The 18047-nt window shown below is 48.4% G+C and overlaps 2 protein-coding genes across 2 annotated transcripts in view; both read right to left on the bottom strand.

Moving 5' to 3' along the window:
- The window catches only part of POC1A (POC1 centriolar protein A), a 57506-nt gene extending 46284 nt beyond the window's left edge, over positions 1–11222 (bottom strand). The window contains exons 1-4 of the mRNA XM_052679349.1: positions 11092–11222; positions 10695–10779; positions 6904–7075; positions 420–599 (exon numbers count right to left, since the gene is read on the bottom strand). Coding sequence (XP_052535309.1) covers positions 420–599; positions 6904–7075; positions 10695–10779; positions 11092–11109 — 455 coding nt within the window. The 5' untranslated portion in view covers positions 11110–11222. The remainder of the gene's footprint in view (positions 1–419; positions 600–6903; positions 7076–10694; positions 10780–11091) is intronic.
- Positions 11223–12748: 1526 nt separating this feature from the next.
- On the bottom strand, positions 12749–16439 carry RRP9 (ribosomal RNA processing 9, U3 small nucleolar RNA binding protein). The gene is made up of 15 exons (XM_052679334.1): positions 16365–16439; positions 16207–16289; positions 16024–16139; positions 15865–15947; positions 15751–15792; positions 15535–15661; positions 14802–14926; positions 14405–14497; positions 14122–14222; positions 13878–14012; positions 13615–13677; positions 13391–13539; positions 13207–13286; positions 13018–13091; positions 12749–12919 (listed from the first exon to the last, which is right to left on the bottom strand). Exons 1-15 carry the CDS (start codon positions 16437–16439, stop codon positions 12814–12816), a joined length of 1452 nt encoding a protein of 483 aa, XP_052535294.1. The 3' UTR covers positions 12749–12813.
- Between the last annotated feature and the right edge of the window lie 1608 nt (positions 16440–18047).

The following is an 18047-nucleotide window of genomic DNA, read 5'->3' as shown; positions in this document are numbered from 1 at the left end:
AGCTGAACTCTCTGCATGTGTGAAACGAGTAACACAAAGCACCAAAATTCTTGGAGGTTATTATTGTGTCATTGTAAGTATTCTTAACCAAGTGCTAATGATGAGGCACCCATGACCCTTTTTGAATAGATGCATGACAAGACTGAAGGCAACCAAGCTGCAAAACCAATTATATTATAATCCTTCTTTTACCTCTGTTGGTAAATTCAAGATATGGAACTCATGACTGATACAAAGTGAAAGACAGGACTAGGAGGGAAAGATCACTAAAGAAATATAAAATGGTTACACAACTGCTATTTGAGGCCTCTCTATGCAGGTTAACAACACATTTCAGACACTGGACACATCTGAATATGAGACCACAATGCTCAGTTTCTACTTTGAAGGATAAACCACCACCAGAGCACTGTACTTACCTGGCACAACGGACCCAATTTATGTGTTGACTGAGTGAGAACAAAAACTTCTGCCTGTGAACTGTCCACACTTTGATTGTTTTATCATCAGAAGCTGTAACTAAGGACTGGCCATCGCTGGAGAAATGAACGCTTCTCACAGTTGCTGTGTGAGCCTTGAACACAGTAGATTCTCCTTTGCTATATAGAAGGAAAGAACATTTCAGCACTCAGAGCAGCACAGGAAAGACGTATTTTCAGATACTGTAATGAAGCTTCTGTGTGCCTATGAAGTGCTATTAACCATTATTTCTATGGAAATTTATGTTTGACACTAGAGAGAAAACTCTGGCCAAACCCAAACAAACTGTACAGAACACAAAGCTAAATCAAGTTGTTCTACTGCAATACTGCCCCAGAAAGGAGCAAAAATGCTGTTGTTAATTTGTGCAACTATTTAAAACATTCACAGAACCATCAACACAAGAGGAGTGGCTGGGATTCTCTACTGCTAACCAGCACCTTCACTGCAATGCAGGTAAAACCGGAGGTGTTTCTACAGCTCATCCAGGTAAAGCCAAGAAGGCAACTACCTGACATTCAGTAAGAGTCTCATGCATGCACAATGTATTCTTTACTATCACAAATGCAATGAAAAGAACAGAGACATGTTTTACTCCCATTCTCCTTAGCAGCCCAGCATTTTGGAAATGTTTCTGAGTCTTCTGGAAAAATGGATTCTGTTGCATATGCTGAGCTCCCCGGCACTACTGAAACCGAAAAGCAGAAAATCACACTACGTGCTTCCCAGCAACACCCCCACCCTCTTCAGAAAGGTCAAAGCTTCCAAGTTTTATTTAATCTTTAATTGTCAGAAGGCAAAGAACAGTAAAGATTTCTTCTTGGTGAAGTTTTCCTTTTGTACAGAACCAGAGAACGTTCCCAGATCTGGTAAAATTTCACAGCAGAGAAGCAAAATTGTAAAAATCATTAACATGGCTTCCCTCCCCCCCAAAAACAAGGAAAAATCCACAACCAGGGTAGCATTCAGTTAGTAATATATCCTTCTCAAAAGCAACTACAAGGCCCCAGATTCTTCAGAAACAAAGTCCTGACCAACAAACAGACCAAGCTATGGCTTCTCCCTCCCCTTTAACAATTCTAAACAACAAGCAGTAAGCAAACAAGTCACAAACCTGACTCAACCTCAACACCTCGTTTCAGTCATGTCTAAAGAAAACAAGCTAACAAAGAACCCTAAATAAACACATATTAAAGCTGCCACACACCAAGATATTTCACAACTGATATGCCAATAATTTGCCTGTCACACTAGCACCTTTCTGACACGACAGCCATAGATGTAGTTCAGTCCACAGAGATCATCCCTAAATTACTAAGATAGCATCACTAAAGTTCAGTTTTGCCATTACCCCCCTACTCTTTTTATTTATATGACAGCTTCCTAGAAATGTAACAAGCTTGTGCAAATCATCCTTCTGTATGGGAAGCTGAAATCTCCCATCAGCTGGAACCACTGCACTGCTGCAACAAACACGTGTAGGAAATTCCTGGAGCGTAGTGAAGGTAACGTCCTCTGACAAGTGCTGAGAGAGACAACTGGGAAAGGCCCTCCTGGGTCTGTTGTTTCAGAACAGGGAAGGCCTTATGGAGACGTGGCTGTAGGTACCTTCTCAGCCACTGCGGTCACAAAATGGAATTCAAAACTTTTGGTGTAACGAGAAGATAGAAGAGTTGCCACCCCGGACTTTAAGGGAACAAACTTCAAGCTGATAAGGGAGATAGCAGGCAGGGTCCCTTGGAAACTGGCTCTCCAGAAGACTGAGGTGTGCCTAGAAGCCCAGGAGCACACAATCCCACTGTGCCACGAGTCAAGCAAGCAGGGCAGAAGGCTGGCATGGCTGCACAGGTAACTCCTCCCTGAACGCGCACAGGAAAAGAAAATATATCAACTCCAGAAGCACAGTCAGGCTTCACAGGGAGATGATAAAGCAGTGGTTCACACCTGTGAGAAGAACACAAGAAAAGCCAAAGCTCACCTTGGCCAGAGTACGTTAGAAGAAAAAAACAACAAAAACCCTTTAATGTACATTAACAGCAAGAGAAAGGAAAACATAGGATTGAAACTTGATGAAGACAGTCACTAACAAGTAAGGCTGAGGAAAAGGCAGAGGCTTTAATGAGTTTCTGTGTCTGTTTTTAACACCAATGATAAAGTGTGGGCTGCCTAAACCTGTGAGTGGCTGGCAGAGCAGTGACTTTCCACCTGTTTCCATCTATACCAAAACTGTATAAGACCAGTGGTACCTAAGTCCATCAGCTCTGATGGAATTCATTCGACTGGCTGAGGCAGTCAGTGGATGTTGTAGCTGGCACCCTCTCAACAGTTTACCAAAAGCATGGGGAAGCCCCCGTTGTCTGAAAGCTAGCCAACATTATGCATGTCCCAAAAAGCTACAAACAGCATGGAGGGGTCAGACAGCAGACTCAATTATCTTCATAGGTCCTTTCTAGCTCAACTGCTCCATGCTATTATTCCTCTCCAGTGTTATAAAAAGTGAGCAGTACAGCTCTGGAACATCAGAATGACACTGTGAGTCTCTTCTGTTACTCCAGAATGATGAGTTGCAAGGTTTAAAATTTTATCAAACATAATTAACCTTGTGTCTCTAAATAACATACAGGCTGACATGCCACTGCAATCACTTACTTCAGGAAAGTTTAACTAAGCTGAAGTTAACTGTAATTTAAATAATGTGCATATTTTTGTTCTTTTTTACTACAAATTCAATTTTAACTGCATTAAACTTCTCCCGTATTTATCGTGTAGTCATTACATCATTATGAATCACTGTAATAATTCTGCAGTTAAAAAATACACTGAGATTTACACTAGAAGGGGTCATACTTTTGTCAACTGAAAATGACACATCTGCCTCAGATATGTAACTCATTCAGAATACAAAGTGAGTTCTAGGAATTTTTACAAGAGTTCAGGCATCAGTTTCAGGTGAGTGCCATGATCACTTCTTGGCCTTTTAATATCTTGGCAGTTTAATTTCTGATACCTCCTCTATGAGAGGACTTTATATTAAGTGGACTGTTGGGCATGGGAGTTGGAGGCAGTACTTGCTCCCTCCACTTTGTGCATCATTCCAGTATGGCAGTCCCTTCATTTTTGTTTTCCCAGCTTGACAGCACAGGCAACCCCCATCCCAACCTACCTCAGCTCCCCAGGTGCTCCAACATAATAGTTTGAGGCTCTGGAACCTGAGGGAGGTGAGTGAGGATGCAGTGGGAGGTCCAGCCACGAGGCTGTCCAGAGTGAGAAGGTCGACTCCATACCTCAAGACTGCCTCCACCAAGGACAGTAGGATGACTGCCATAGGTGACTCCCTGCTGAGAGGATCAGAGGGCCCTATCCTACCTCCAGGGAAGTGTGCTGCCTCCCCAGCACCCAGGTCAGGGTTATTTCTAGGAAACTTCCTTGTCTGGTTCACCCCTCTGTTTGTTATCCATTATTGACAGTTCAGGCCAGCAGTGATAGAGTTGCTGACGGAAGCCTGAGGACTACCAAAAAGAACTTCAGGGGACTGGGGTAGTTAGAGGACAGAGCGGGCATGCAGCTTGTATTTTCTTCTATCCCTTCTGTGGCAGGAAGGGATACTGAAAGGACCAGGAAAATCCATCTCTGGTAGCTGAGAGGCTGGTGCAATTGCAGGAATTTGGCAGGTTTTTTTGACCATAAGGTGGTTTGCTTGGCACCTGGCCCGATGGCTGCAGTTGAGTCTCATCTGTCTCAAAGGGGGAAAACAGATTCCAGCACAGGAGCACACAGTGTGGGCTTTAAACTAGGTATGAAGGAGGAAGGGGTTAAAACAAGGCTCACAGAGGGACCTCACTGTTCTCTACAAGTACCCTCTGAAAGGAGGTCGTGGTGAGGTGAGGTCAGCCTCTCCTCTCACGTACCCAATGATGGGACAAATGGGAATGGCTTTGCGTTGCACCAGGGGAGATTCAGGTTGGACGTTAGGAAATGCTTCTTCTCCAAAAGAGTGGTCAGGCACTGGAACAGGCTGCCAGGGGAGTGGTGCAGCCACCAAACCTGGGGGTACTCTAGAAGTGTTTAGCTGTTGTAGTGAGGGACATGATTTAGTGGGAAATATTGATGATCTCAGAGGTCTTCTCCAACCTCGGCGATCCTGTGATGACTGGTGAGTGGATGGAAATGAGGACACAAATTTAACTTAGCTCAGGGGACACAGAGAATAGTAACCTAGCAAACATTATGACAGATCTTTAAAAAGACACTTTCAAAATCTAACAGCTCCATGACATAGGCTGCTTATGATTTAATGTATCAACAACAACAAAAAAATTTTAAGTAGGTATTTCATAGCCAGCAACGAAACCTAAATAACTAAAAATGCTTTTGCAGGTTCCTGAAGGTTTAAAATTGGGGGATATTTGTTTTGTTTGTTTTTTAAACCCCTTTTATTTTACTACCACAGATTTCAGGTCTGCTTCACTCCTGGGTTCTAGAAACAACTTATTAACCTTTAATAACATCAGTCAATAAGCTCAGAAGCAAAGGGACCTCAAACACCTCTTTATATCCGTCTGCCCATTCACGAAAAAAAGAAGAAAACAATTCCACAAGAAGCTAGAGGAAAAACTGGGAGGTCCTTTTCTGCATCTCAGCCACAAAAAGCTTTACTTGCAGCAAAATTGAGTTTTGAAGCAGAAGCTCTGCTCTCTCCTGCTTGTGTTCTCATACATCACATGAAATAATGCATAACAGTAAAACAAAAGAAGCTATGAAGATTCTCAGTGACTGCCAAGATCTTGACAAATGAGTTAAGGTGTGCTATTAACGTTGCCTGGGGTGAAACCAGGGCACAAGGTGGGCACAGCACAGGGCTGACTCCAGTTAATAACTATGTATTTTAATACTGTAATCTATGATGATAGCAGGGTGGCAAAATGCTTGGCTACAGCAAATGAGAAGAAGCCCAAATGCAGCAGCCATAGATGCAAAAATAAAGGAAAAGAGCTGCTTACCTTTGGAAGGTTTCATGGAGGCAGGGCTCTCCAGCAAGAGATGCCCTCACCTCCACTGCCAACCCTTAAATGAGGGCTGGGAAGGGATGAATCCTGGCTCCACCCCTTCCAGTCACTCAGCTGCACTGCTTGCACCTGAGCTCCCCTGGGTTGGCCCTGCTTTCCAACCAGGTGCTCAAACACTGCTTCAGGTTGTGACTGAGCATTTCCACTACAGATACATTGGCTAAACACAGTCCTGTGAACAGCAAAAAACATGCAGCCTTGCTTTTCATTTTGACAAAGCAATTTGAGAACAGGTTTCAAGATTGCCTGAAAGAATCATCAATTTTTTTGTGTACCTGTGACTCCATTTTCAGTTGACATAATATACATTATCTGCAAATTTTAAATTGGAATGTATAGGGTTGCCATCAGATATTCATCTGAAAGAGAAATCTGATTATGTCTCTTTACCAGACCTTTATAAGTTCCATCTTACCAGAGGAAGATGTCCCTGGCTGCACAACCTGCCTTGTGAACAACTGTTTTCAAGGATGAAACACAGAAAGAGTAAAATCTCATCAAAAATCTCTGCTGAACACCTTAGGAACTCACTAAGAACTGCAACCACTTCCAATGAACCAGACTGATGCATTAGTTCCACTAAAACAAGGTCAAATATCCTGCTAGTTATGGTTTTTGGCTTTTTAATGCTTTAATAAAAAAAAAAAAATTAAGAGGTTTTGCAGCTTATATACCTTAACAATATTAAATATCTTATATGCAGCTCAAGACAATTCCTCTTCACTCAGGACAACCCAGGCAAGCCAACAGGTTGGACAGCCATTCAAAGGAACTAAGCCTTCTACTCAAAAATTGAAATCTTTATGGGAAGAGCAAGTAAAGTACTGAAAATGTAAGTAAATTCTAATTAATCACACGAAAGCTCACAAAAAGCAGTCAATACACAGTCCAAAAATCATCTTTTAGTGCTATGCCATCATTTACAGTCAGTGGAGGAAAGTTACTAGTTTAGATCAAGAAATAAAGATTAGAAATGATCTAATATTGGATGGACTACAGCAGGTTTGAAAGCTACTGACCTTCACCCTGCTGACAGAACAATTATCTCCATCACTATACTCCAGCTGGAGTTTAAGCATCTTGCCTTCGATTAGCAGAGAAGCAAAGGATTGGTTTGCTACAAGAGACTGACAAGGGCAGGGACAAAGGGGCTACATTAGTGACTTCAAGCTTTTTAAGGGGCTTCCATTTCATTTCCAGTGGCATTTCAAGACTGAATTGCCTCTTCTCTGTCTGAGCTGCTGCTGCATGAAACTTTTCTTTCCTCAGTCCCAGACCTGGAGAACTGCTTTCAAGAGGTAAAAATCCCATGCCAGAGTTAAACACAGAAGGAGACACAGAGGGAACAGACACTTACGCACTGGGAACCCATAAGCAGACAGTTTTGTCTCTGGAGCCCGAAGCTACGAGGTGGCCAGAAGGGGAAAACTGAACACACATCACTGCATCTTTGTGGCCCACAAGGCGATAGGCTCTCATCTGAGGTTTCATACTCCAGATCATCAGGCATGAATCCATTGAGCCACTCGCTGTGTTGAAAAGAAAAAAGGCAACTCGTGTTAGTTCTCCTCCGATTAAAATGGAGCTACTTTCTCCATTTGGCAACACAGCTTCCAACAGCTTCACGCACACTTTTACATTTCACTGATGCGCTGCACGCTCTGTATTTAATTAGCAATTCATACCCTTGCATTGGCTTGAACTGACATTTCAGCTCCCAAGATAATGCAAGAGCTGCAGAGGAAAAGGCCACAGCATCTGCAAAGCCAAACAAACACACACTAAGGAAATGCATAGAAGTTCTAAACTTATCACTTTTTCAGTGGAAACAGAAGCAGTCTGAATATCAAGTAGCACCCTGCCAATTAGGCAGAAAAGCCCTGTGACCTATGACTTAAAGGCAACCCATACACATTTCATCCCCCTGACACCCAGCTCTTTTCTTGTAGCAAAATGTTGATTGCTCCCAGCTCAGGACTTAGGAAAAATCCAAGCTTGCAATAAAATTAGAGCAGTGCTCATTTTGCAATGGGAGGAGTTAGTGGGCTTCATGGCAATCATGAAAAGCCTTAACGGACTCTGGGTGGAGACAGGGGTCCCTCTACCTATCTATACCCACTCAGCATTCTCATGCCTACTTCTATACTCAACAGTTAGAAGAAAAAAAAAAAAGAGGGGAAAAAAAGCAACCACCACGAACTGCAATTTGTCTTTATTCCTGGGCTTCTGAAAAACAGGTGAAATGCATGCTCCAAAGACAAGAAGAGGCTGTAGGGACTCTGCAGGGGACAAACGCTTTACTTATAGTAAGAACAATGTTCGTGCCCCCAGTCAGATGCTGTTTTTCTAAGACTTCCTTCATCAGCAAGAGCAAAAGATCTGCAAATCAGAGGCAGGATTCAGATGTGTGCACATGGCACCCACAGCAAATAAAACTGACCCCGTCTTCAAGAAATGCTCTGTTCTTTGCCTTGCTTCCCTTCTGCAGCTCACTGCTGGCTGCAAGGAGAGGCCAGCTCCAACCTGACAAAAGCACATCTCAAATAGAAGCATCTCCATGCTGCTGAAATTTATACAAGCCATTTCTCCTCCCCACATGTAGGGAGGGAAAACTGTCCCTGACAAGAACACCAGACAAGCAGCTTACATGGAGAAATTGCCCTCCTCAGTCTCACTGCCAACTCAGCAAACTGAAAATCTATTCATCCCCCTGAAGCCCACCATGCTGCACAAAGTCTGCAACAGAGTGCCCCTGGTTATTGGTAAAGAGTAAATATATCAACTTAGCAAAGAGAAAAAACACTAGACAGCAAGTCTCAGAGACTGTGCCAATGAAGACTGCCTCCTAAAGCACCTCAGCACCTAAACCATGGAAAACTTTGTAGATTTTCCACAGGGGAGTACACAGTGTGCATGTCTTTACCTGCCAAGGCGTCTTTCTCTTCCCAAAAGTTACATGGGACATACCTGCACCAAGATCTTAAGATTCCTCTAGGAATAAAGATCAGTTTGACAGTAGGTCCTAATATGGCAGCATCATAATTACGAGAAGATTTCAGTTCATTAGCATTATGGCAAAACAATAAACAGCTTCTGCCAGAAATGTCATTTCACCACCTCTTAAACAGAAAAATAACAATCTTCTTCTGATGCTGGTTCAGGATATGTTTATTTCATACAGAGTCACTTGTAAAGCAGGTGCTGGTGCACAAGCAATGGGGCAGAAGAGTGCTGAGCTCTGAGTCTGGCAGATGTGCAGACCTTCTTTAGGGGAGGTCCAGGTTGGATATTTGGAAGAATTTCTTCCAAGAAAGAGCAGTAATGCATTGGTACAGGCTGCCCAGGGAGGTGGTGGGGCCGCCGTCCCTGAAGGTGCTGCAGAGCTGTGGAGATGTGGCACTGAGGGACGCGGTCAGCGAGCCGATGGGGATGGGCTCACGGCTGGACTTTACGACCATAGTGGTCTTTTCCAGCCTCATTGGCTCTATGATTATGTATGTTCTTGATGGAGAAACACACAAAAACAAACAAAAGCCCACAACTTTACACATTTGCCTGTTGCTTTTGTATCTCATTCAAGCAATATCTTAAGGTTTTAAAGGGAGACAAGTGTACAAAAGCAGATTGAGTACGTGGCTGAGCAGAAAGGGATTTAAACTTCAATCACAGTTTCACTAAGACATTGTCTGGCCAAATATCTATTGTAAATACCTCAGTTTTTACAGGATTAATACAAAAAAAAATAAAGGAAAATAATGCTCTGATGTGTCATTAGTGTTCTGGTAGGATGCCATTTGGAACTCGTTAGCAGTAATTACCATCCTTACTGGACTAGGCAAGGAATCTAATCGAATAGAAAGATTGAGTCCTTCAGGGTTGGTTGGCTGATTTTGGTGGAAAAAGAAAGGATGTGGGAAAAAGAGAACTCTAAGATCTCCTAAGAGTAAAGTACACGTGACTGACCCAATGACGCCTGAAAAAGAAACAAGCTTAGAACTCATTCCCTTTCTTACACAATCACATTTATTAAAATTACCAAGAGTACTTCTTTCAAGGTCCGGTTGGTAAAGGGTAAGTTACATTCAGAGCATCCCAGCTGAGCAGAGATTTGCACTGACCAGATACGACCAGACAATCAAAGATACCAGGAGCAGGACGAAAGAGACAGCAGAAAACAACACGGACAGCATTGGTCCAATACAGGTTTGATTTTCCTTTCCTTGTGTCTTCCAGAACTACAGTGCTGCAGGTTGTAAGACACAGAACAGGACTATGACAATTTACAACACTTGCTAGACTGCTTTATTTCTGTTTACTCGTGTCTGTATCCACAGCCCATCAGACACACTGCCTCCAAAGACTGCTTCTGCCTGATCTTCCTTGTGAACCAAACCAACATTCCCACAGACCAAACCACAGCTTCATCAAGAGCCAAAACTTCTGCTGGTTCCTGATCCAAGAATACACAGCAAGTTAACTAACAGCAGCTGTGACGCAAGCCTTGATGTAACCACAGGCAAATGCCAAACCAGGAGAAACAGAAGATGGAAGAAGAAAAACACTTATGCAGAGCAGAAAAAAAAAAAAATAAAAACCAGTTTTAATTTGTAATTTTTTAATTACTGCACCACAAAGCAAGGTAGCTTTAGGCAGCAGCAGACATTCCTAAAGCTCCAACAGGACGCTCACAGCCTGTCACCCTGGTTCAAAAACAGGACAAGAGGCACTGGGAACAAACAGAAAGTTTGCGGATAGGAAGTTGCAAATGAAGATGAGGAAGAACTTCTTCCCAGAGAGGGTGACTCAGCACTGGAACAGGTTGCCTAGAAAGGCTGTGGAATCTCTCCCTGGAGATGCTTAAAAGCCATATGTATACAGTCCTGGGTAACGTGCTCTCAGGAACCCAGCAGTTAGGAGATTGGACCCGACAAACTCCACAGGTCCCTTCCAACCTCAACCACTCTGCACTTCTGCAATTCTTCCAGTCGTACGTAAAACACTCGTCCCAACACTCACCAATCTTTTCACTGTAAAAATGAATTCTTAATTCTTTTAGAATTCAGGACCTCCATAGTTTCGTATAACTTAAGAAGAGAAATCCTTTTTTTTATCAGCAGGCCATCAAAATACAGAGAGATGATGATTTACCCAATTGTTTCTTATTGAGACTGAAGTCCACACTAGTGATGGCATCTCTGTGGCCTTTGAAATGCCTCTCCAGGGACGGATCATCCTAGAAAACAATAATGTTCAGACAAGACAGACTAAGAGTCATCTTCACGCAATAAAAACATTCCACCGGTCCACACAAACGGTCCCCCGGCCCCCAAGCCCTGCTCCCACACACGCAGCCCCCGCCTCCTGACCGCGCTCACACCTAAGCGCCACCCGATCCCTGCCCCGTCACGCAGCCCAGCCTCGGCAGCGCTAAGGCCCCACGCAACCAGAGCTGCTCCTGCCCACCACCAAAGCGCTTCCGACCGGGCCTCAGCGGCTCTCCGGACGCCGAACTCCCGGACCGGCAGCGCGTCAACCGAGCCCTCACCGCTCCGCCAGCAGCCATGCCGCCCTCCCGCGCGCTGACGTTTGTTTTCGGCTCCTTCCCGCCCCCGTAGTAACGGAGCTGCGCGCGGTCGCAGGCGCGCGGTGGAGCGCCCTCCGGCGGCAGGGAGGTCCCACTACGCCTCCTCGCGGCTGGGCGGGGCAGCGGCAAAGGAGCGCAAAGCGGCTGTGGGTCACGGCTTGCTCTGAGCCTCCCTGACGCCTTTACAAAAAATCCTTTTCAGCGTCATCAGGTCTATTTTAGGGTCCAGATACCCCATTCCCAGGCTCCCGAAGCTCTTTCTTTTCCATGGTTTTTACCATGTCTCATTTCCAGATTCCAAACTTTGCTTTCGGGTCTCCAGCCTCTATCTGCAATAGCAAATCCTTTGCTCGGCTGGACCCTCAGCTCTTAGTGACCAAACTCGTGCTGTCAGGACCCCGAGACTCCATGCTGAACCAAAAGCTGTCGTCACTTTGCTTACACTCAGCTCTGATATTGATTGATAACAGCTCTACAGCCCAGGCTGTCATTCTCAGATCGTAATGTCTAATTTTTAGGCCCCAAGCAGCAAAGCCACCTTTTTAGGGTCCAAAGAGAAAAGACCCATCTTTTTAAGTTCCCTAATCCCCATTCTATCAGACAAGGCCTGAAAATTAGAGCTCAGAGCCTCCTTTTATGGTCCAAATACCCATTTTGAGGGATCAAAGCATCATTTTGGTATCCAGCGGCCCCTAAACAGGGGAGTCCAATGCCCCACCTTTAAATTCTAAAGCCGTATGCTGAAGTGCTGAACCCCCACACTTTTAACATCTGCCTTCCCCACCAGGCCTGGCCTTGAAGTGCAGGCCAACAGCGTGCAATAGCTACTAATCAGCAGACTCCACATCATCACCCTTGTGATGGCTATGGAAAGGTTGTGCTCTAGCCTGCCTGCCCCTCCTCCCAAAAAGCAACAGCTCAAGCCTGGGGGCTGCGCAAACCAGGTCAGCCATGCTTATCCGCCGTGCAGCACCTGCTCTGTGTCCCACCATCTGCCTCCTCCGTGCAGAGATAATCTGGGAGCACACTGCTCTTCCTCACACCACTTTCTCCTTCGCATTCTCTGATTTCACATTTCCCTTGTGCTGATCCATGCCACAAATCAACTTTCCCAAGACATCTGCAGCCAACCCTGATTAGAGGGGGCTGCACCTTTGGCAGCTCCATCCTCCTTCTCGTTTTTACTCCTGGGTATGCAAGGATCCCATCCATTGCCTTATCCCTGGGGAACCTGGAAAGCAGGAACCAGAGGCCCCTCTACATCCCTGCTCCCATGGCAGCAGGACAAGAGCCCAACTGCAAACACCTGCTCCATGCCTCAGGGCACTGCTGATCCCAGCAGTACCTGTGCAGAGGCTCAGATCACAGCTGAAGAACAGGGCCACAGCAGATAAGTCCTACCCCCTTTAAAAGTAATCTTTTTCTGTACCCAAAATTGTGGGTTTTGTTTGTTTCTGGTAACGTATGTAAGCGATTTTTGTTCATTGTTTTTATAACACTCTCTGCCTGATCCCAGGTCTGCCTGAACCTCAAGAAGGGCACAGTGCGTATCCAGGCAGGGCCCTTAGGGGTAGATGCACCGCTGCAGCCCCAAGCAGCACTGACAACACTGGAGCTGTTGTATCTGTATTACACAGGCTTTAATGATCCAGTTCCTGTAGCTCTTGGGGTAGTGCTTGGAGGCTACGCGCAATCAGCTGCCGGGGGACCAGGGGCTCCCGCTCTACATTTAAGAGGAATGATGCAGATGGAGTTCTTGGCTTCTTTTACTCTCCACCATCGGCCCAACCTGCAGGTGAAAAGAGTGTCACCTCCATCCCTTCCTGGTCCAGCCAGGCGCTAGTAGGGAAGGTCTAAGCCCTGGAAAAGGGGGCCTGGGAATGGTACCGGTGCTCCTGCCCAATGCCAGCCACCAGGAAGTCTCCCGTTGACGAGAACTTCAGGCTGTTGACAAAGCCAATCTGGAGGAAATAGCAGAGGTGTCAGCACCAGCGCACTGCAACTGCCCCAGGCCTGCTCCCACCCTGGGGAGCTTGGCAAGGGCCTCCCCCCAGCTCCAGCACCCCCTATCTGTACCAATGGGATATCACAGAGGGGCTCCAGCTTCTGAAATCCCTCGCCGCACTTCCACAACTTCACACAGCCACTGTGGGAACCTGGAGCAAAGAGGGCACACACCCTAGCACCAGCAAAAGCACAGGACCCCAAACCTGCCAGAAGCACTGCCAGAAGAGAACACAGCTCTCCCAGCACCAGGCACCTGTAGCCACAAGGTCACTGTTGAGCAAGGCGGCCACTGCAGATACCCAGTACGGCTGCTGCAGGTCCTGGGCAGCGCCCTGCGTCCCGTGCGACTGCCTCACCAGTGCCAGTGGCTTCTTCTTCGCCAGCCCCCACAGGGCCACTGACCTGCAGGGAAGGGGCTGAAGGCGCTGGAGGCACAAGGATTGGCAAAGCTGTGCACAATCCCAGCCCTGCACTCACCCATCATCAGCACCTGACACCATGTGCTCCTCATTGATGAGCTGGATGCAATCGATGGAGCCCCTGCAAGAGCAGACAATTAACAGTAACCATGAGCATATTGTGGAATCCTGTAGGGCACAGAGCTCCAGGCTTGACAAAATCCCCACAAAAGGCTTGACAGAATCCCCACAGTACTGACAGGCTCCTGGTGATGCTGAGCACATACAGAAGCTTTGCTGGAACCGCCAGCAGAAGCACACCCCCTTCTGCCCCAGACCTACTGATGCCCATAGAAAATGAGCTGTGACTCCTCGGGGATCTTCCAGAAACGCACAGTGCCATCTCGTCCCCCTGAGGTAACACAGCACTCCCGACTCAGGCTGTCCATCCCTGTGATGATGTCCTGGTGCCCAAAGCTGGCAGGGGAGATGAGAAGGAGCTGCAGGGGCCACGACCCCACCGCACCCTCACTCCTCCCTTTGCTTGGGGATACAGTGACAAAACCTCTCTTCACCAGGGTCTTACAGGGTCTCCACATAAGCATTCTCCTCCACATTCCAGACCTTGACGGAGCGGTCATGGGATGCACTGTACAGCTGGTACGTGCCCTTCCGGAAAGACAGGCCCTGTGGAGGGACAGACCAACAGATGAAACAGTGCCCTGCCCAAGTGTCCCCAAGGGCAGTCTGAGAGCTGGGCCTCCACTGCAGGGAGGCCCCACTGGTCCCAGGTACCAAGAGGACGTGGCATGCACTGCCCACCAGAGGTGGGAGCCTTCCTCCCTATTTCAGCCAACATCCTTACTCACCGACACGGCATCACGATGACCAGTGAACGTATAAAGACGCTTGCAGGTGGCTGCCTCCCAGATCAGAATCAGCTTGCTCCTGTCTCCTGTAGCCTGGCAGAAAGGAGGGGATGCCCAACACCTACCCCAGCAGACCCACAACTCCCACTCCATGTGTTTTGCTGGGGGGGCATGTCCAAGAACACTCCTGATGATGGCTGAAGCAGGGACTGCTTCAACCCAGCTTCACCAGCAAGATAAGCTGGGTGTTAGGAGCTGTTCTCCAGAATCCTGGAAAAAGACACATCTCCCCACCTGGCCTCCTCTTTCAGAGGTTCATGACTATATGGGAACAGCCAAGAGCTATTGGTGACAGCGTGAGGCACCATGGGGCAGCACCAGCACCCAGTCACCGTACCAGGTATTTGCCGTCCGATGAGATGGCAATGCAGAGAACGTGGGCCGTGTGCCCCATGGGCTGCCCCTCTGTGCCTTTCTTGCCCCCAGGCACCACGCAGAGTCTCTTCCCACTCTCCACTTCCCCTGCAGGACAAGCAATACCATCACCCACAGGAGCCTCCCTTGCCCCAGGAAGCACGAATGAGCTGTGAGCTGTGCACAAAGCCCAGAGCAATGCAACCCGCCCTGCCCAGAGGCCAATCATAGAACAGCTTAGAAAAAGCCTTAAAGACCATCTGGTTCCTACTCCCCTGATGTAGGCTGGCTGCCCTCCACCAGATCTGGCTGCCCAGAGCCCCATCCAGCCTGGCTGTGAGCACCTCCAAGAGAGGGGCACTCACAGCTTCTCTGGGCAGGCTGTGCCAGGGCCTCACCATCCTCTGAGAAAAGGATTTCCTCCTCACGTGTAACCCATATTTCTCCTCTTTTAGTGTAAAACCAACACCATGCCCTATCACCATCCGCCCACGTGAAAAGTCGCTCTCCCTGTTTACAAACTCCCTTTAAATCCTGGGTGGCCACAACAGGGTCTCCCTAAAGTCTTCTCCCGGCTAAACAAGCCCAGCTCTTGTGCACTGCAGCCACTTCCATGCAAGAGATGGGCAGATCCACCTCCACCCACAGCCCCGCTCCCGCCAGGCTCCCATGGCAGCGAGGCTGAGCGCAGCAGGCAAGAGAAGGGAAGCACTTGCATTTGATGACGGAGCCATCCTTAGCAGCCGAAAAGATGAACTTGTCATCCGGAGAGACGACGAGGCAGGTGACAGAATGCTGGTGGCCCCGCAGCACTCGGATGGCGGCAGCGGCCGGAGGGCACACCTAGCGGGACCGGGCCGTGAGCGGGACGGCGCCGGCTCGTCCCGGCCGCGATCTGGCAGCGGTGCCCTACGGGCCGCACGTATACTCACGTCCTGGGCCGCGGGGCGTCGCAGCCGGCCCTGCTGCTCGAGCTGGGGGAGCACAGCGGGTTAAGGGAGGGCCCCGAGGTCGCCCCACCGCCGCGCCGTCCCCCCCCCACTCACCACGGCCTCCTTCAGGCGCTCGCCGACGAGATCCCCAGGGAAACCCGCGGCTTCCTCCTCCTCCTCCTCCGCCCGCTCCTCCTCTGCGATAGGTGCGGGATTCAGGGCCGCCCCGCCGCCGCCACCCGCCCCGCCGCCGCCGCCGCCTCCCGCGCTCACCGTGCCGCCGCAGCTCCTCCAGGTACAGCTTGGCCAGGCGCAGCTTCTTCTCCTGCGGCGTCTCCTCCAGCTCCTCCTCGGCCGCCGCCTCCTCCCGCCGCCGCCCCGCCGCCGCACTGCCGGAGTCGCGTCAGCTCCGCGCCGAGCCGCGGGAGCCCCGGGAGCCCCGGGAGCAGCGCTCACCTCTCCGCCTCCTCTTCGCTGGACACCTCCTCGTCGCGGCTCCGGAGCGGTGCCGGCCGGGGCTTCCCTTCGGCGCCCGGGCCCTGGGGAGACGCGCCGGCACCGTCAGCGCCACGCCGCGCAGGGAACCGGCCCGTCGGAACCGGCCCCGCGCTCACCTCCACCCGCGGCCGCCGGCGCCGCCCCGCCGCGACCCCGCGCGCCGCTCTCGCCCGCCGTCCCGTCGCCGCCATGCTGCCGCCGCACGTGGCCCCGGCGCCGCCCCGCCTCCGCAGCGCCGCCTCCTCCGGGCCCCGGGATGCTGGGCCGCCGGCTCGGCGCTGCTGAGCCCCGCTGCGGAGCAGGGCGCCGGGCTGGCGTGGGGAGGCGCTCTGTCACCGTTTTAGCGCCGTGTCTCTTCCTTAACGATGTGAAGAAGTAAATACACCGTGTTTTTACTATTCGTAGAAATACAGCTGTTGAATTGTTGTGTGATCAGCTTTTGCTTGCAAAACTGTGATAGCTTTGAGATGTTGCGAAGTTATGGATGCATTGTAGACTAGAAAGCGTGTTACAAGGCTATTCTGTTTTAACAAGAGAGCTTCAGCAAAAGAAGCACAATAACGAAATGATGCGAGTAGGCTTATCACTCATGAAAAGAAGCCAGGGCATCCACGCAAGGCCAAATTGCCTCACTGTGGGGGTAGGCTGGAACACAACAGGCAGGTGTCAAGGTACTCCCCTCCATCCTCATCTTCCAACACCAACACTTAGGTTCCAGCACTATCATTAAAAGACAGGTTGTCAGGTTGTTGCCTCTGACCAAGGATGAGCTCATGTCCAGAAATCACGGCCGAGTGCTCAGTGAGCAAATGTTATGGTTCTGGTACCTGTAAATAACTCATAATAGGCACCTTCCCACTGGGTGTGAGTCAGTGGAGGAAGTTCATCTGCAGGGTGAGTGAAAAAGACCCCTGGATGGAGGAAAAAGCGAATGTGATGCTAAATGGCTGCTAGATAGTAGAGGAGACCCTGGAATAGAAGTCTGGAAACCTCATAAATCACAGCCTGAGACAGGTGTGTATATATGTTAATTCTCTCACAGATAACTGATGAATATGTACTATCTGTGGAAATATAACGGGCTCTGAATCATGTCATCTTTGAGCATTTGTGGTGGAAATATCCCCAGTGCTTCCTGGTGTCACTAAGAAAGAATACCTGACTGAACAGTAACTAAACTTGGCTAAGCTTCGTTTCTTCAGATCACTTAGGATGCACAGCAGCTGTTTATGGCATAAAGAATCATTCTCAGGGCCCAGAGTCTGAGGTTTGAACTCTGAGATTTCGTTTCCAGGATGTAAAAAACCCTTACAATTTCAGGTTCCTGACCCATTTTCTTTTCATTCAGGGTCAGAGCCTCAGTTTTAGGCTAAAAAATAAGAAAATAAATAAATAAAAATAAATAAATAATAATTAAAAAAGCAAACAACCATTCTTGGAGCCCAAAGCCTCATTTCAGGCTCCACGGCCTTATTTGGAGGTACCAACCTTCATTTTTACGGCACAAACTCTCTTAAAGTTCTAGAATTCTTTTTGTATCTAGAAAATATAGTAGCGGGATCAAAAGTGTCTTTTTGGAAGACCAGAGCCTCAGTGTTGGGCTCCAAGTCCTTGTTTTCAGGACTCAGAGCCTCCACTGAGGATACAAGGCCACTTTTTATCAGCTCTCACACCACAAAGCCTCCTCTTGGGGATCCAAAGACTCACTGACAAGTTGTATCCTTCTTTGTAGAGCTCCAAGCCTCATTTTAGGGGCTAAGGCCTGAATTTTAGGGCCTAAAGCTTTGGTTTGGGGTCCA

The sequence above is a fragment of the Tympanuchus pallidicinctus genome, unplaced genomic scaffold (genome assembly GCF_026119805.1).
Source record: "Tympanuchus pallidicinctus isolate F22 unplaced genomic scaffold, pur_lepc_1.0 scaffold17, whole genome shotgun sequence".
Lineage (NCBI taxonomy): Eukaryota > Metazoa > Chordata > Aves > Galliformes > Phasianidae > Tympanuchus > Tympanuchus pallidicinctus.
This window is presented reverse-complemented; position numbering and strand designations above follow the sequence as displayed.

Bases quoted from the DNA above. Each gene is read 5' to 3' on its own strand.
- RRP9 (XM_052679334.1), bottom strand. From the start codon at position 16,439: ATGGCGGCGACGGGACGGCGGGCGAGAGCGGCGCGCGGGGTCGCGGCG. The intron at 14,498-14,801 runs GTACGGTGACTG...CCTTTCTGCCAG, and splicing joins CATCGGACGGCAAATACCTG to GCTACAGGAGACAGGAGCAA. The intron at 13,092-13,206 runs GTACAGATAGGG...TATTTCCTCCAG, and splicing joins CCCTCTGTGATATCCCATTG to ATTGGCTTTGTCAACAGCCT.